The 17857-nt window shown below is 36.0% G+C and overlaps 1 protein-coding gene across 9 annotated transcripts in view; it reads left to right on the top strand.

The window, feature by feature from the left end:
* CCDC170 (coiled-coil domain containing 170) overlaps nt 1-17857 on the top strand; it is a 45679-nt gene that overhangs the window by 13512 nt on the left and 14310 nt on the right. For all 9 annotated transcript variants that reach the window (XM_068677117.1, XM_068677116.1, XM_068677114.1 and 6 more), the window contains 3 exons: nt 4170-4314; nt 6144-6329; nt 17304-17621. In XM_068677117.1, coding sequence (XP_068533218.1) covers nt 4170-4314; nt 6144-6329; nt 17304-17621 — 649 coding nt within the window. The remainder of the gene's footprint in view (nt 1-4169; nt 4315-6143; nt 6330-17303; nt 17622-17857) is intronic.

Here is a 17857-nt window from a genome sequence, read left to right on the forward strand (position 1 = left end):
CTCTGCCCTCGTGAGGCTCCACCTGGAATACTGTATCCAGGTCTGGGGCCCGCAGCACAACATAGACGTGGAGCTGTTAGAGCAGGTTCAGTGGGGGGCTACAAAGATGATCAAGGGGCTGGAGCACCTCTCCTATGAAGAAAGGCTGAGAGAAGTGGGGATGTTCAGCCTGCAGAAGAGAAGGCTCCGGGGAAACCTCATTGTGGCTTTTCAACACTTAAAGGGGTCTTATAAAAAAGACCGAGAGTGACTCTTTACTCAGGTAGATAAAGATAGGACAAGGGGAAATAATCTTAAAATAAGAGATTTATTAAAAAAAAAAAAAAAGGATATAAAGAGATTTATTTATTTAAAATAAAAAAAAGATTTATACTAGACATTATGAGGAAATTATTCACTGTAAGGGTGCTGAGACACAAGAACAGGTTGCCAGAGAAGTTGTGGATGTTCCATCCCTGGAGCTGTTCAAGGCCAGGCTGGGTGGGGTCTCAGCCAACCCGATCTAGTGGGTGGCATCCCTGCCTATAGCAGGGGGGTTGGAGTTAGATGATATTTGAGGTCCCTTCGAACCCGAGCCATTCTATGATTCTTTTGTAATGGATTTTTCACCATTACAAGGCTAATATCTGTGTCTGTCTTGATATTGTCTAGTTAAAAGCAAGACAAGTGTTACCAGATATCTGTAATTCTCAAATCAGTATTTTGCACAGCTCTTTCAGGCCCCGTCAGTTAGAAGTGGATAATTAAGTTATTTTAGTATCTGGAGAAATCCATTGCAGTGCACTTGTCTGTTATGAGCTGAATTGCTAAAAGAACCTGCCTGGGGAGTGCTAATGTTGATTAACAAGGTTTTTAGATACAATCCCAATATAAGCAAGGGATAATAAAGCCAAAAAGTGTATTACGCATCCTAGCAACATAGAAAACATCACAGTCTCTGAGATAATGGTTGTTAAGATTCTTTAAAATGCTACTTTTGAAAAAAAAAAAAAAAAAAAAAAGGAGTAAGGGCCTCCTATCCTGCTTGCTTCAGTCACTACAAGAAATCTGCCAAAATACCGTGCATCAGAGTTAGGCTATTGTTACAGGGATATGGTAAGTTTTATGTGGTATAAATCTGTGCTGTTACTCCCACTGTGGTCCTGTCCTTTAGCTGGCTGCTCTGTTTTGCTCATGTTACGTGTGTCAGTACTTCCATTTGTACTGCTGCATGGTGGTCAGGGACCAGGGATCTGCTCCAAGAGAAAAGTGCACAAAATAAAAAGCTCAATTTGCAGCTCTGACAATCCCAGAACCAGTTAGCTGTGTACCTGGCTGTACCACTAGACGGTTGGCAAAAGGAAAGGGATAAAGGGAAGCGAACCCGCTGTTCTGGAAGCAACAACCATGTTGGATTAAACTGATTATGAATCTGCAGTATATGCTTTCAAAGCTTTTTCTCTTCCTCAGCTGGTGGTTACATGTGCCCCTTAATACTAATCAATGTGTTGACTCAGTAGTGAACTTGCTTAGTCTGACCACCTCAGTAGAACATGGCTGTTCATAATTAGATATTCAAGATTTTAATTGCAAACCACTGATAAAAAGGAAGAGCAAGCCAGTAGGTACAAAATGCGCATTTGCATTGTATACTAAGGGATACAGTCAAAAATATTTAATACATTCTGTGATTGGTTTCCAAGACACATATCTCCCCTATTAAAAATGGCACTTTTCTACTCAACGTGTCTATTGCCAAGGTATTTTTAGAACCTGAGATGAGAAGAACATTTTTTTTCTTCCCTTCTCTTTGCTCATTAGTTCTGAAGAGCTAGCAAAACTGTGAAAGAGCTGTGTTCCACTTTTTGTACCTGAATGCCTATTATCTAAGTGCTGACACCTTTATGGCTGTACTGAAGGTAATTAGGTTATTCGTTGGGTTGTCAAGTGTATGCTTTGTTCTTCCAGTTGTTTATTTTTAGCAGCAGTCCTGGTTCTGTGGGTGATGCACCTTATGTTCCGAGCCATAGAATAGGATAATTTGCATGATCAGTAACCTAATACAATATTCTAATATATATGTGTACACGTCTGGCACTTCTGGAGTTTCATACCTTTTCACTTCTGATGTATCCCTCCTCAGGACAGCAATTTAGTAACCATCTCACAGCTTAGTTTTGCTGGGGTAATGGAGGAGAATGCCAGTTGCCTGGAGGTGAGAAAGCTGTGAGGTGCTTGTTTTCTGAGGGCCAGAGTGTGCTTTGCAGAAAGCAAAGCTCTCCTGGTTCACAGTGGGTGCTGTGCAGTATTACACAGAGTTCTCTGCATCCTGTGCAGAGCAGTAATTAATGTTTTCCATTCCTCTTTGTTCTCCTGTCTTCCCCTTTGAAGCACTGACAACAACCGTGCTTTCCTCTCTCCTAAGGTTCTATCTTGAAGTTTTCCTGGACTACTTTACAGCAATCTATAGCCATTTAATGGACTCCCTTTGCACCACTGTGCATTTTCTATAGGTGTCTCATGCTGCTTTTATGAAAGTGATTATGCTCTGTGCCTCCTAGAGAGGGAGAAATCAGAAATGGAGAAGAATGAGCCCAGAAATGGCTCGCACACCCACCTTGAAAACTTTGAACAATGCTGTGCACTCATAAACAAGTATTTAACAGTTTCGATAAACTAGTTGTCCTAGACAGATGTTTGGTGATACCTCACATCTCATTTGATTCCAGCATTCAAATCTTTGTGAAGACCTTGCTTTAGAAAGTACTTTCTCATCTGGAAGCTCAATAGATTTGTCTCTTGCACTGAGTGTATTTTTACCATTGAGTAATTTTTTCTTGGGTTTGATCGGAGAATGAATCCGAATTGAAAATTGTCAATGCTGTTTCTGTGCTGTGTGGTAACATTATATCTGATCTCTGCATGCTGTTGGGATTAGCAAGTGCTATGGACAGCTTGTTAGCAGTTCCTTTCTGCAGCATCAGTTGACAGGTGTACTGAGACTGGAGTGCCATGAGTATAGACTGCTCCTCCTTCTGACAAGATACTCCAAAGCAGTTTTGGAGTTGATGTTTGAATTAAATTAATAGTTGCTTTGACTATATTGACTCTGTTTGGGGGATTATTTTTGTTAGTCACTCTCTTTGTAGTTTTCCAGGAGTGATGCTCGGTGTTAGGGCATCGTGAGCAAGGTTAGATCTACATATTTGCTATCTGTGCAATCTATAGCAATGCATGTTTCCCAGACATGGCTTTGTTCCTGGCAATGGGAAGGGTGTAAACATATTTAGGCCACTCTGCTATTTGTTCATTCTTACAGGGAACACTTATGAACTGCTACCTGCTGTTAATGTTGCTACCTTTAGCAGTAGGACTGATGGGTGTTTCACACAAGATGCCTATCAGTGTGGTAGGCACCTTTTGAAAGATATGAAACTGATGACAAAAAGCTGCCTTTTTTACATAATATTGTGGTAATCCCTTGTATTTTTTTTTTTTTTTTGTATGGATGCCTTTAACCGGAATCCAGTCTGCACTTTTCTTTTTCCTCTTTACCTCTATGCCCTATGTTCATAGGCTGTGTTACACTGCAGAAGAGTGTGTATATGCAGCAAAATAGTGTCTCTCCTCTCCCTTCCACTTTTGCCTGTGAACTTCCTCTCACAAGCACTCTGGATGCCCTATGCTTCCATCAGTCAGGAGGGGCTTCTATTTCCCCTGTCTTTTAAATTAAAATTAAATTAAATTAAATTAAATTAAACCTGTGGGTTTAATTAGAGAGGGATGATAAGTGCTCTAATATATTTTTAATGTAATTTGGTCATTCTTCCCCCTTATTTTTCCTAAGCTTTTAAGTGCAACATCCATTTTGAATATCCTGAGGACAGTGCTCATTGATGCTACCTAGTTCTTGTGGTTGGGATTGTAGAAGATTCTTTAAAGTGCTCATGAAAAGCACAGATGAATAAGTGTTCACACATGAGGTGACTAACAAAAGTCATATATATTGCACGATATGTAGAGAGAGCTACATTGCATATGTAACTTTCAAAATTAATTTTCTAGTATGCAGAAGCTAGCAATCATCTTGGGATAATATCTTTTGCCTAGAATTCAGTTTCAGAGAACATTTACACTGTTGTGTTTTTTTTTTTTTTTTTTTTTTTTGATTGTCTGTTATGTTGAATTAGTAAATATTTGAACGAGTGTGAAGAAAGCAAGACACAAGCTTCTAATATCAGCAGAAAGTATGAAGAGCTCCTTTCACAGCTTTCTGAATTCCTGGACACAGACATCAGAGAGAAAGAGAAACCACAGGAACACTTAATGTCAAAGGTGATTATGTGTGAGCAAGGGTTTTCTTGGACAAGGCTTATTAAAACCTTTTACTGTGTTTTAGGAATATCTGCAGGAGTGACAAATTTAGCTTAATTCATGAAAACAAAACAAACAACCCCCCAAAAAACTGGTTTGACAAAGAAAATGAATTCATCCTTCTATGTAGAAAATAAGCAGAAGAATATTTGTTTATATAAAAAATAAAATTATAAAGAGAGGAATCTTTGTATTAAATAATGATTTTCAGAGTGGTATCATTTAAGACAGGTTTTTCATATTGGCCAGATTTTCAAAGGTGTTGAACACTAATTGACTTTAGTGAACTCAGTCTTATTTACATACATATTTTATCGGCCTATAGTTTCCAAGTACAACCTTGATATGGTTCAAAGCTTTCCTGAAAACATTAGCAATGGGATCACAAGATGACATGTAAATTCTACCACTTGTATTTAATACTTATCTCAAGCTGATGTACCATTAAGTAGAAATATCTGAAAAGGCACTTGGTAAAACAACCTAAACTGTGCCCTGTGTAACTTTACTGTGTAATAAAATGCTGTGAATCACTATAGGGTGTATTCGAATCTCAAGCATCAAAATTTATTATCTCCCCTCAGAATTTTCCTGGAGTATTGAATGCAAAGCATCCACTTAGGAAAGGAAAATTGTTTGTGTACTCTTTCAACCTTTTTAGAGGCTGCTGAAGGGCACTTTATCCTAATTTTATGCATTATAATTATATAGTGTCTAGTCTTCTGTATCCCCACTTTTCTTCACTTGGGAGCACACTCAGAATTTTGGGAATTTCTCTTTTGTTATATTCATACTGTAACTATCCTGGCTATAAGGAAACCTTAATAAAATAAGATGATCTAAGTAGGTGTCACAGTTCCACAGTTCTCTTACAGTCCTTGCCCTCATAATATTACAAGCATATTCAAATTGCAACAGATACATGTAACAAAACTTGGCTAGTTGTCATTGGAGGCAAAAATACTTGCATTAAACCGTATCTCTTACATGCTTTAAATTAAGCAAATATACAGTTATTTATTTTTTAAAAGTATACATTTGCTCTTTTTTTTTTTTTTTTTTCCCTCTTCCTAACAATTAATAGATCTAGTTGGGAAATCTAGAGTGCACTGAAAATTGTGTGCATTAGGAAAACTTAGCTACCAGTCAGGGTACATTTTTTTCCTAATGCAGTCTTTGAAGCTACCACACTTATCTACTCCCTGCTTGGAAACAACATAATGTAACAAAACAGGATATTTTTTCAAGGTGCTGGCTGTTCATCACAGCAGTCCACCAGGTATTTGGCCCTGCTCTTGAATATGCTCATGAAATAGCTGTTACTAACTCAAATATTCCTTTGCCTAAAAAGTTTCAAGCATAAAATGCAACTTTCAGTTTGTCGTTCCAAATGAGAGGCATAAATCTTAACGGGCCCAACCAAAACAGTCTGCTTTTCACATGAAGATAGTTATATGATCTGTTTTCATTTTGAGACCTGCTTTATGTCAACTGCAGATACTCAGAAGTGCCAGTAGCTCTCCACCTCTTTAGTAGATCATAGAGATTGTGTGGGAGTAAATCTGAACCACATTTCACTAAGATGTGGGTTTCTGGTGGGAATATGGTTCTCATTTTAATTGCCTTTCTACTTGTTTAGAAAGGAGCAATAGAATGCAATTATAAATCTAGCCTAGGGGTCTTGGAAACACCATGTCTGTATTAGGATGATTAGGAGCTGTATACTGGGATGAATAAACATCATTTTTAAGTGTTTAAAAATGTTTCCACTATTTGAATTATCTCTCTAGGTCTGTGAAATTTGTAAAGAAAATCTGGCACTAAAGGTTCAGGTTGCTGCTCTTCAAGAAGCTATCGATGGCCATGAGATGGAGTCCAAGGCTAGCAGAGAAACTATCATGAGGCTTGTTTCAGAAGCAACCAAAGAGCAGAAAAAGGCAGCAGGATACTATCAAGACATGGAAAAACTTAGTAAGGTACATAAATGAGTCATGCATATGTTTTTCTAGTTTTCATTTTTAATTTGAATTTCTCAAAATTTCAAATCAATTTTGGATAGGAGTTGCATGAGAAAAAGTACTTTTGAAAGACGTTCACTGATGAGGGTCTTTAGTAAAAAAACAAAAGGTTATTCTAAGGTTATTCTCAGCTTCTTGAAATCTTAAAATATATGGAAATTATTATATAATTAAACAATAACTGTGCAAGATAGAACCGATTTAGATTTGATAGAACCGATTTAGATTTGATGTCTTCTTATGGTGATTGCAAATTGGTATTTTTGCTCCCTTCATATTGTAGACTTTGCTGCTTGCAAAAACATGTAATTAAGCAGAAGTTTTTCTAAAGCATTGTAAATGTATAACTGTGAATATAACTGAGGCACAAGAATGGAACAATGGAAAAAATGCTTGTTTAAATAATATGTGATGTTGCAAACTTTCTGATGATTCTGTTACTAAGATTCTTCAAAAATTCTAATGAGATTGAAAGGAATTAGTAGAATCTTATTTTGTTCTTTCTTTTTCTCTGAAGGTCTGGAAATAAAATGTCTTGGCTTTTAGACACACTAGATTATCTTGTTTCACTGCATAATAAACCTGTATTTCATAAGAACTCAGCTGACTCATACCCAAAATGTTGTAGGCAGTAGGTTGTCTCTTGCAGAAAAGTACAACTTTACTGAGGAGAACCTGTAGAGGGAAAAAGTGCAGCAGGAATAATGGTGAATTGAGAATTGTAGGTGAAGTTGTAAGTCAAGTATTCACCAAATTCACCTAGGTACAATTTGGAAAGAAAAAGATGATTTAAGGATTTAAGTACTCCAAGAGAGCTTGCAGTAAGGGTTTAATATATTGCAAAGAAAGAACAAAGTCAGTTACTGCAGCAGTTTGCTTTATTACTTTGTACTTTGAGTGATAACTGCAAAAAGGAAGCAGTTTACTAAAACCATTATGAAAATTTCTTGCAGGTACTAGGGAAGTGTGCTTAAAGCTGATGGTCAGAACTAAAGAAAGTAAGAAAATGAAACTGCCAAATATGTAGCTGAGTTACGTGTAACTGAATTTGTAGAAATTTTAACATAACTTACTTGCCCAAGGTTGTATTTTTCAAAGTTAGTATACGTTAATGTTTTCTCCACCCCTCCAGCATTACTTTTTCCCTGAATTATCACAATCACATACTTTAAAGGATAAAGTGTTCTGATTTTGTTGTAGGCAAAATACTTAGCAGATGAGAGAGCTGACAGCATGCTTTTAAGAAGAAAGAATTTGTTGTGGGGAAAATGAATGTAAAGTACCACAAGGGTCATAAATTTTACTTACTGCTGAAAATGCTTCTTAATGACCTGTGTAAAATTTCCTAAGACTCAAATTGGAAAGAGAGTGAACCTGGACTGAAAACTTAACCAGGCCTTTCTGAGAACTTTTTGTCCCTGTTCTTCAAGCATAACAGGAGAGAGGGTGGTGCACTTGCCAGGTAAGCCAGAATCAGGAGACATTCTAAACTGAGATGAGTCTTCATTTATGATTTGTTTTGCAAGTTTGCTCTAAGTGCCAAAATATTTCAAAAGTTGAAGCACTTAGCTGAAAAATATTTTCTTGTTGTTATTGCATGTATGCCAAATGCATAATTTATTTAGCCCATTTTACAGAAACGTCTTGCTAAATTATCAACATTGCCTTTCAAATGAAGTGTGTGCCATCATGGCTAATTTAGAGGTTGCAGATTCCTCCAGTGTTGTTTCAGTTTAACTGCTTAATTTTGCAGATATTGAATAAATCTCCTGAGAAGGTTTTGTGTTCACAAAAGTGTATTAAGAAATGCAGTATTGAAAAAATAAATAAAAACACAAAGAATGTTTTTAATCTGCGTATCTAAAGCAGGATATATAGTATCCCTTGTTCCTCTGATGAATGTCTTAAGCTACAGGAAGGGCATCCTCAGTTGTATAAAGTAGGTTTGACTTTGCACAGATGAAATAAGCGTGTGAATAGAGTTGTGCATTGTTTCATGTTCACTTGTGAAGGAGAAAAGCAAGTAAAACTGTCACAGGTAATAAAGAAGTGTTTCTGTGCTAGCCAATAGCTTGGCTAAGTTTTGTATTACAAGATGGTGGCCACTTTGCCCCAGTTTTGTCTCTCAAAAAAGCTTCTTAATTACATAGAGGACAGAACACAACCTTTCTGTTCAGTGGTTCTGTCAGTCTTCTCTGACAAGCCTCAGTCTCAGCCCTATTCACGCCTCCTCTCTGAACCATTTCCAGTTTTTCTTGTCAGGTGGTTCTTCGCTCTTGCTCCTTGGGATTTTTCTGCGTGGTGTCTCTTGATGCCTTAGGGTCTTTCCTCATGCCCCATGAAGAGGCAGCTATCTCATGGCCAAATAAACAGATTATAGACTCAGAAATTCTTGATGAAGAAAATGCAAACCAGATTGGTTGCATTCAGACTATTAGCATGATAAAAAGTTAATATGTGAGAGTTATTCAGAATGTTCTTTAGTAAATTTGATGCTCCAGGATTTGTTGAAGTCAGATGGTTTCCACTGGAGCAACATAAGCAAGCAAACAATAATTTTACTAATTCCACTGTCAGCCTCGGTGCATTACAATTATAGAACAGCAAACAAGAGAAACTAATATAATATATAATTTAATTAGCAGTAGGTAACCAACTTTTTTTTTTTTTTCCTAATGTATTAGTTTTGTTTCAGAATCCTGAACTTCCCACATTCCCGACTGAATATTGTGAGAAGGTGCTCCTGGAATTCTGTAAACACAACATAAATGTTTTTTCTGACAGTGCTGGATATCACATTTGTGTTTCATAGAAAGTAATTTTTAAATGCTGCCCAAATTTCTAGACTGAAAATTAGAATATCTGTTCATTCTTTCTGTGTGCCCAGACAATGATTATTTATTATGATCATCATTAATTACAGTATTATGACAGTCTTTGAGGAAGTCTGGCAGTCTCTAAAAAAAAAAAAAAGTCTCTAACCAAGTCCCTTTCTAATATTTATTAAATATCTACACAGTATTTATTTAAGGTATAGAAGGTGCATGTATTCTTTCAAATGAATTTGCCTTTCATATAGCTTTGACACTCACAAGCCACAAGAATTGGTAAACTGGCTTGTTCCTGTTTCTCATTTCCTCTGATGAGTCAACCTGGAAATATTTGTGATTCCTCTCAAGTCTTAATTTAAACATATGTTTTGCAAAGATATGCACTAAGCAGTGTCTTCAAAAAACATATTTAGAATATTATCAACTAACTTTAATTAATTCAAATGTATCTGTATGTACTGTTGATGCAAAATTGATAATGAAAATGAAGTTTTAATTCATTATTAATGTATTAAATTGTTATTAATTAAATCTAAGTAGTATGCAATATAAAATTTTAAAATCGATTGTATGAAAACATAGTTAATTAAAAATAAGCTATTATAATTTAAGGAAACTGAGAAATTGAGTAAACCATAAACACTCATACATTTTTAATATACTCAAATACTTTGATTGTAGGAGATGTGACCAAATTATTTTAGTTTTTGATTTTCCCAATAGATAATGACTTTCTCATTTAGAACCTGGGTGTTTTTATTTATTTATTTTTGCTTGTTATAAGTTGTTAAGTAAATTAATTTTATAGATAGGTTTCAGCAGACATCTCAAATATTTTCAGGTTGAATCATAAAACAAGGTAGGAGATAAGAGCAATCTAGTTTGAAGTTCTTGTGGTATAGCAGTGGTAGATGAAGACACAGGTGGTGTAAGAATTCATGTGAAAAATACTGGCATTCTCTTTTATAACTTACTATTCCTGTTAATATAACCTGATTTTCTATTTTTTTTTTTTCCTTTGGAGTGGTGGTGGTTATGTAATTGACTTAATAAATTGAGACCCTGCTGCTCACTGAAGTGCCGGAGTTAATAATGATGGTGTAAGTTAAAAGTAAATATAAGGATAAGTAAACATCCTTCTCTGGTCTGAAGGCTCTCTCCAATTATTTAACTTAAATGCTGCACTCTTGTTATTAATTACATTCTTGTTATTAAAAACATTCAAGCCAAAAAGCCCAGAGTTTCCTCTGGATGGATTACAAGTGCCTCAGTTAGCATATGGCCATAGCAAGAAAGAAAAGGGAGGAGGTGGGCTTGTGGTTGTGGCAGGTATTGTAGAGGGATAGATGTTAGTGAAGGACAGCAGTTATATAGGAATCTGCTATATTAGGCTGAATAACTGTTGTCTGTGCTGTGAAAGTGGCTAGTGGCTGGTGAGTATGTAAGCACACAGAAGCAGAAGTACATCTTGCCATATATCCTCTCAGCTTCCTGATACGAGGGTTGCATCTATCTCCATGCTAACAGCTAATGCTACTACTATATAAAACAATATGTTTGTTTCACATAAAATCTCGTGAAAGCCCTTTAGAAAATGGTTCTGTCAGTATTAGTGAATTTTGACCAAAAATAAACGGTAATCCCTGCTGTTCTGTGTATGGAAAGCTATACTGCAAAATACAGGCAAGGCTCTGGACGCTGTGTGACTATCACTGTAAAATATGTGTGAGCTCTCTGGAAGGAGCCTCAGCTGTTTCATGAGCTTTCAGGTCTGTACCCACCTTCTCATGGCATAGCATTTCTCTTTATGAATCTTTATGCAGTATTTCTCTTAATGCCCCAAGATCATCAGTTCTCAAAAGGTATCTGGATAATGCACTCAGTAAAATAAAACAAGATAAAATGCTCAATAAACTGCTTTAACTTTTGGTTAGCACTGCAGTAGTCAGGAAGTTGGATCTTTGAAGGTCCCTTCTAACTGAACTACTCTACTCATTTAATTAGAAGTGAAATCTTGTGTCTTTTTTTCCTCTAAGTTATTTGTTTTTCCTGTAGCAAGTCTTCATTTCACATTTCCATTAATCCCTGACTGAACTTGCTGTATTTTAAACTTCCAGGTATTTTTAAAGCTGAGGAAAAAAAAAATATTTTACAGTAAGCATAACAATGTTATTGTTCCTAAAAGTGTCATTGAATTTATTTTCTTTTGTTCTACAAACTGTGGGATCTTAACTCCACAGAACTCAGTGAATTTTTTTGTCACCAATTTAGGGAAAACACAGATGCACTTTTAGGTGTCTTTTAGGTGCAAAGATATCATATCATCTATGAAAACAGTTTTCAAATGAGTTACTTCTTTTACATTGTGTCTATGAAAATAACAAATTTGAGATTTTGAAAATATAGCACGCAGTGTGCACAATTGAAATGATACATTTTAATAACTTTAATATCACAATAATTTTGATAATGAACTAAGGCACAGCTATAGAGGCTTGCCTCGTGAATAGCCTCCTCTGTGAAAAACTTTGCAACATTTGACTGAATCAAGAGAGAATCCTTTTCTGTAACACCTTTGGTGCAGCTGCCTACCTCTTGCCTTGTATATGGTCCTTCAGGGAAGCACACCAGAGTTTTAGAGAGAGGTGATGAAAGCCAAGAGATTCTATCTCTTTAGCCGCAGCCGAGATAATTGATGGGGCTGTGTAACATGGCTGGTGGGCAATAAAGCTGTGTGATGAGGTGGCTGTGGTCTGTGTGAAATGTGGTGAGGAAAGATCTCAGTTTTAACATGAACAGTTTCCTTTCCAGTGAGAAATTGCTTTAGGAGCAGCGACATGTGTAGGAACAATGAAAGACAGAAATGAGTGGTGTTGGTTCCTCAAAGATTGTTAAAATTTCACAAGTCTTCAGATGGCTCTGTGGAAAGAGAAGGCTTCATGCCATCTCTTCTGCTGGTATTTTGTGGCAAGACCTCTGCAGAGCTTCTGAAACAATATTGTCAAACTTCCAAGCACCTGTTTGACATGATTCTAGCATACAAATGGACAAGCAAATGTGGTTGGATACTTTAGAAGTATTGGAAGCCCATATATGTTAAAAATTAATGTAAATCAAAATAAATTTGCTCATCAGTTTAAATTTGAGCAGCCATTCCTAAAGCCAAAAATGTACAACTCAGTACAAAAAGAAATGTTCTGCATTCTTTTTTTTTTCTTTTCTTTTCCATTTAGATGTTAAGATGAAAGCTGGTGCTGGAGATAAACATCAATATTATTGTAATCTCATATGCAAAGCCACAATAATGGCTTTTAAATAGGGTGTGGCATGCTTCTGTGTGACATATTTTTGTGGTGTCATACATGCAAAATAACAAGAGAAAAATGATCTTTCTTAGTCTGTTTTAATCTATTGCATTAAATGAAAGCAAAGATTTCAATTTTTGCTGTTTATAACCATATAAGTTAGGTAAATGAGCAATTAAATTTGTGTTTATTTAAAACCATAACAAAAAGCTATAGCACTTTGAGAATGTGAACCTATTGTGTCTTTTCTAAATCTGCTGCAGTTGTGGTGATGTGTTTTATTGTTTATTTTTCTTCAGGAAAGAGAACTATAGGAAGCAATTCATAGATCTAGAAAATTGAATTTGAAGTCCTCAATCAATTTGGAGTGTTGAATCATAAGTTCTAAACCAGTCTTGGGACCATAACTAGTGACTGATTTGACTAGCATCTGCTTTCTTAAAAATATTATTTGATGAAATGACAGACCAACAAACCTTCTATGTGCATAGTTGAAATCTTGAGAAATATGAAAAAAATATATCTACAGTGCATGATTAAATACATATATATAACTAGAACTTTTTGAAGGAGTCAGTTTATATGAGTAGATAGATATAATATGATACATAAAGGAAGGACTGAACAGTTTTATAGAAACAAAGCAATTGCAAAATAATGGGCTCAGTTTATCGTAATTACTCTCGAATGAGATATTGGAGTATGATAGTTCTTGAACAAATTCAGGTCAACGGCAGTAAGAAAAATAGATTATAAATTATTGGGAGATAATAAAATGTTATTTTGTCACTGCCGGAATCCATGGTGTGTCTACTTCTTCAACACAAATTCTGACATCCCTGAAAAATGTGGTAAAACTGAAAGAAATTCAGAGAAGGGCAACAAATATGAAAACAAATATACAGTGATTTCTCTATAAAGAAAGACTAAAAGGACTTGGACTCTTCAGATTTGAGACAAGACATCTGGGCAGTGACGTGAGAACTATGAGCGCTAAGAAGAGAGAAGCTAAAGAATAATTGATGGCTCTCTTTTCTAATAAAACAAGGTTTCATTAAATGAAGTTAAAATTGAAAATTAAAAATGAAGTACATTCAAAACAAACAGGAAGATACACTTCTCTGGGCAATTAAAATGGAACTATGACCATGAGATACTGTAGATTCTGGAAATTATGGTTAAAAAAGTAATTGCACATAAAAATGGAAGAAGAAATCACTGAATGCTGTAAAATAGAAAAGGCCATTTCTACACCTGAAAGTCTCTGAGCTGCAATTATTTTGAGGTGGGAGAGTATTCTGAGAAAGTAATTTATGCCTCCTTGGCTCTTATAACCTTTTTGAGATGGTTGTTACTGCCTACTGTCAGATGCTGGCTGTTGGAATACATAAACCGTTGGTCTGAGCTGCAATAGCTCTTCTTGTGTTACTCTCTGCTATTTTTCACTTCATGTGAATTAATTACATCTTTGGAGAGAGATCAGTAGAATGAGAGTATGTATTAATATATATTATTAGCTAGAAGATCTTACACTGTCTTGTTTTGCCTCTTTCATACACGTCTCTTTAATGCAATCACATCTCCCTGACTTTGTTTTCCAGTGTTAAATACAGCTTTTTAGCCTTTACTGATAAAATAGTGTCTTTCTTTCTATGTTTAAAAGACAGAAGTAATTTTCCCTGCCAGTTACAGCTTTTGATGTCAATACAGCTGACCTAATATTGAATACATTAGTTCTCAGGAGGCCTCACTGGCATCTTATGCAGTGGTCTGTATACTCTTCCATCTTCTCTAATCTCAGGCAGAGTGCCAGCAGGTGAGTGTGTGTGTACTCCAACCAGGTGTGAGTGGGTAGCTGCAAGCACAGCACTGTGCTGTATGAACTCTTTTGCTTAGGTCTCAGATAGTTTAAGAGTCTCTGCTCCCACTTTCTACATCAGCCCATAAGTGGTCCGCTTTATGTCTGCTGCATCTCTTGTGTCTAAGTCAGTCACACTGATGCAGCATATGCTAGATAAATCTGCATTACATCTTCTGTTTTATTTGAACAGGAATTTCTGTAGTTCTTGTTTTCAAATGCAGTTATGTCAGTGTTGGACACTTTTTTTTTTTTTTTTTTTTAACCCTACAAGCTGCGTACCAAAACCTTCATATGATTCAGAGTGACAGAACAGTCATGGGCACTGAGGAGCTGAAGAAAACCATGAGCTGTTACAGCTCCGTTCATTCCATCTTATAGGAACAGAACTGTTTTATCCCCCTGCATGAAGCCATCAGGATTTTGGGGTTTTGCCTCTAGTTGGGCTACCACCTTTACATGTCATAGTGCCCAAGCTTCCAGGTACTGTTTCAAGTTCATGCTGACCTTGCTGAAGCTAGTTACTTTAAATATTCTCCATTCAAGAGAGGGTTTAAGGAAGATTGTTCAGAATTTTAATGCTTTGAATTTTACTACTTTTCATTCTGTAAATTGCTTGTATGGCTGCTTTGTTTTTTAATTGTTTAGGCATCAACAGGCTTGCAATTACTTATTTTATCCCTTGATCTTTTGATTCAACTATGTATGTTTGCAGATGTTCACAATTAGAAATGAGATTGTAATTAGGTAAGCTCCTTGAGACTGGAAAACTACTTTTGCTCTGTCTTTCTGAAAGAAAAAACTCAGACTGCAGAAAATTGTAACTGAAATAAACTTGTCTTTATTCTTTGCTGTCATTACCAGAGTGTAATTCTCAACACAGGTTGGAATTTTCTACTAATAGGTTTTCTTTGGAATTAAAAAAAAAAAAGACAATGAATTGTGCCAACATTTGTTTCAAAGAGTTCTACAACTACTGTAGAAAGTTCAAGTAACAAATAATTACCTAAATAATAAGGTTTGTTTTGGTTTGTTTTCATTTATATATTTGCATGTTTGCATTTTTGAAGCTATTTAAAAATTTTAGTATTTTTAGTATATTATGTTATTTCCAAGGGTGTTTCCTAAGCTTCTGTCCCAGCCTCACTGCTGATTTATATGACTATTTCCAGACGTACTGCTTGATAAGCATGTATGCCATTAATACAAACAGCTTACCATGCCACACAGCAAGTATAGGTGGGCTCTGAGAGACCCCCAAGTAGCCACCATGTTCAAAGCTGCTCCTGGAACAATTTTTAAATTCTGAGGAAGACCATCTCAGTTGACATCAACCCACATACTGAGCTTTTGCTAAAAACCTGGAACTTCTAGAGAAATTCAGTCACTCTGTGTAAATATGCCATCCTCTTGCTTAATTTATTGTCTTGTGTGAAGTAATATTATTTCTGGCTGGTTCCTGTCAATCAGGTAATACCATGAGGAATGAAGACTTTTGTCTTTTCTGTTCTTTGAGTTGATTTGTCTTTTTTTCTTTCTGCAGTTTTTCTTCTTGCATATGAGTCTATAAACACTCTTAATTCTAGTAATGCAGGGATAGGAAAGAGGTTCACAAGCTGACTGAATGAGAGCTGAATGTTTCTTTTGTTTAAATGGGCTAGTTTTCTTCCATATTTCATCATTTGCTTTTGTCCTGTGGGTCAGGATACATAGTTCTGCCTCCCAGTTGGGTCAATATTTTATATACAACTGATATATGTGTACACTGGCTATTTTTCTCCATTGAGCCTTTATTTATCAGAAGATAAAGGGAAAATAATTTTTAAAATCCTTGGGCTTAGTAGGAAAAGCCTGTGGGTGTGAAAGGCTAAACGAGAACCATAACAAAACGCCAAAGATCTGAGGATGACTCTGAGCAGTAAATCCTATGGGCTATTCACCAGTTAAGCTTATCCTACAGTATCCCCTCTCCCTTGGTACCAAGGGTAACATTATCTTTGAATGTATTTACTTATGAAATGCAAGTAGTAGTAGATGGGAACTGACTCCTTCAAAAATAAAACATAAAATAAAAAATAAAATACAAGGATGTTAGACAGAGCCACCTTCCCATTCGTCTTTCTCCACTGATGTTTCTGCACTCTGACAGCTCTGCTGAGCAGCAGATGAGGGCAGCAGTAGGCTCTGTGGAAGGACACCTAGCTCTGCTTTGACCTCCTCTTCATCAGGCAGATTTGTGCTTTATATGAGTGTTTTTGTTTTCTTCAGAAGATGCAATCATGCAGATTTTTTTCTAATTATTATTATTTTTTGTTCTGAGTGTTGTACAATCAATTGTTCCTTCACCTTAGTGCATCTTTTGAAAAAACTTTTCTTATTTGAGATTTAATTGATATTTGAGCACTTAATCTTCCTTTAGGCTGTCTTAACTTTTTCTTATTGTTTTTGTCTCGCTCGTACTTCTATGTAAAAACAATCTCAGGATTTTTTTGTCACATTCAGGTAAATTATTCTCAGAGATAACATCTAATTCAGCTCTACTTTCAGAAACTTCATGTGTATTCGTGCTTCCCCTCCCACGTGTAGTCCTTTAGCTTTGTTTTCATTACATTTTGTCCACCATTGTTATTCTTATTATCTGTATGAAAATATAATCTTGCAGTAGTTTTGCAATCAAAAATTTTTTGTTTACATACAGTTTTCCAGGTTACTGCAAGGAGTTAAGCTATCTAGAGTGATTACAGCAGGCTTTGGGCTTTCGTTAATTTCAGTGGGAGCTTTCTCATGAAACCTTGATGTTGTCAGGCTCTTGTGAGCAATATGGGTCTGTATTTCTCTAGGTGCAATACCTGCTTCTGAGTAACTCCCTGTTTTGTGCATATGGGAAGGGGTTCTAATGAATTTTGAAACTTTGGTTTAGTCTTTTGTGTATTCTTAGGATCTTGACAGTGCTAGAATAGCAAGACAGAGTTTGGAGGCGGACATCAGAAACCACCAAGATAAACTCACTGCTAACCAGAAAGCTTGGGAAGCTTCAAAGCAAGAACTTCACACTCTGAAGAAATCTTTGAGTGAGCTGGATGAAAGTTTGAAGAGCAGCAAAGAAGAGGCCAGGACTGCTCAAAGTTCTTTGGTGGCTTTCAAAGAGCAAATTGCTGCCCTTCTCAGCAGTGGATCGGCAACCGTTAAACCCTCTGAGAAAGCTATTTTGGAGAGGATCCAGGAAATAAACTGCAAAGAGGAGAGTAAAGAGATAGTAAGTCAGCAGCTACCTCACTTGCATGGCAAATGTATTTATTCCCTTTGACTAAGTTTTTTTTAATCTGATTTATCTTTTTGAGTGTTGATTCTTTTTGCTTAGGTTTTGAAATTACAGAAAACTAATTTTGTTGACTGCTAATTTGAGATGCTAAGCCAAAAACACTTATATTTTATTAAGTAGGAATAAGTCAGAAATTAAATAAAAAATAAGTGCTGTTAGCAGGAAAAGTC

This window comes from Anas acuta, chromosome 3, assembly GCF_963932015.1.
Source record: "Anas acuta chromosome 3, bAnaAcu1.1, whole genome shotgun sequence".
In the NCBI taxonomy this organism is placed as follows: Eukaryota; Metazoa; Chordata; class Aves; order Anseriformes; family Anatidae; genus Anas; species Anas acuta.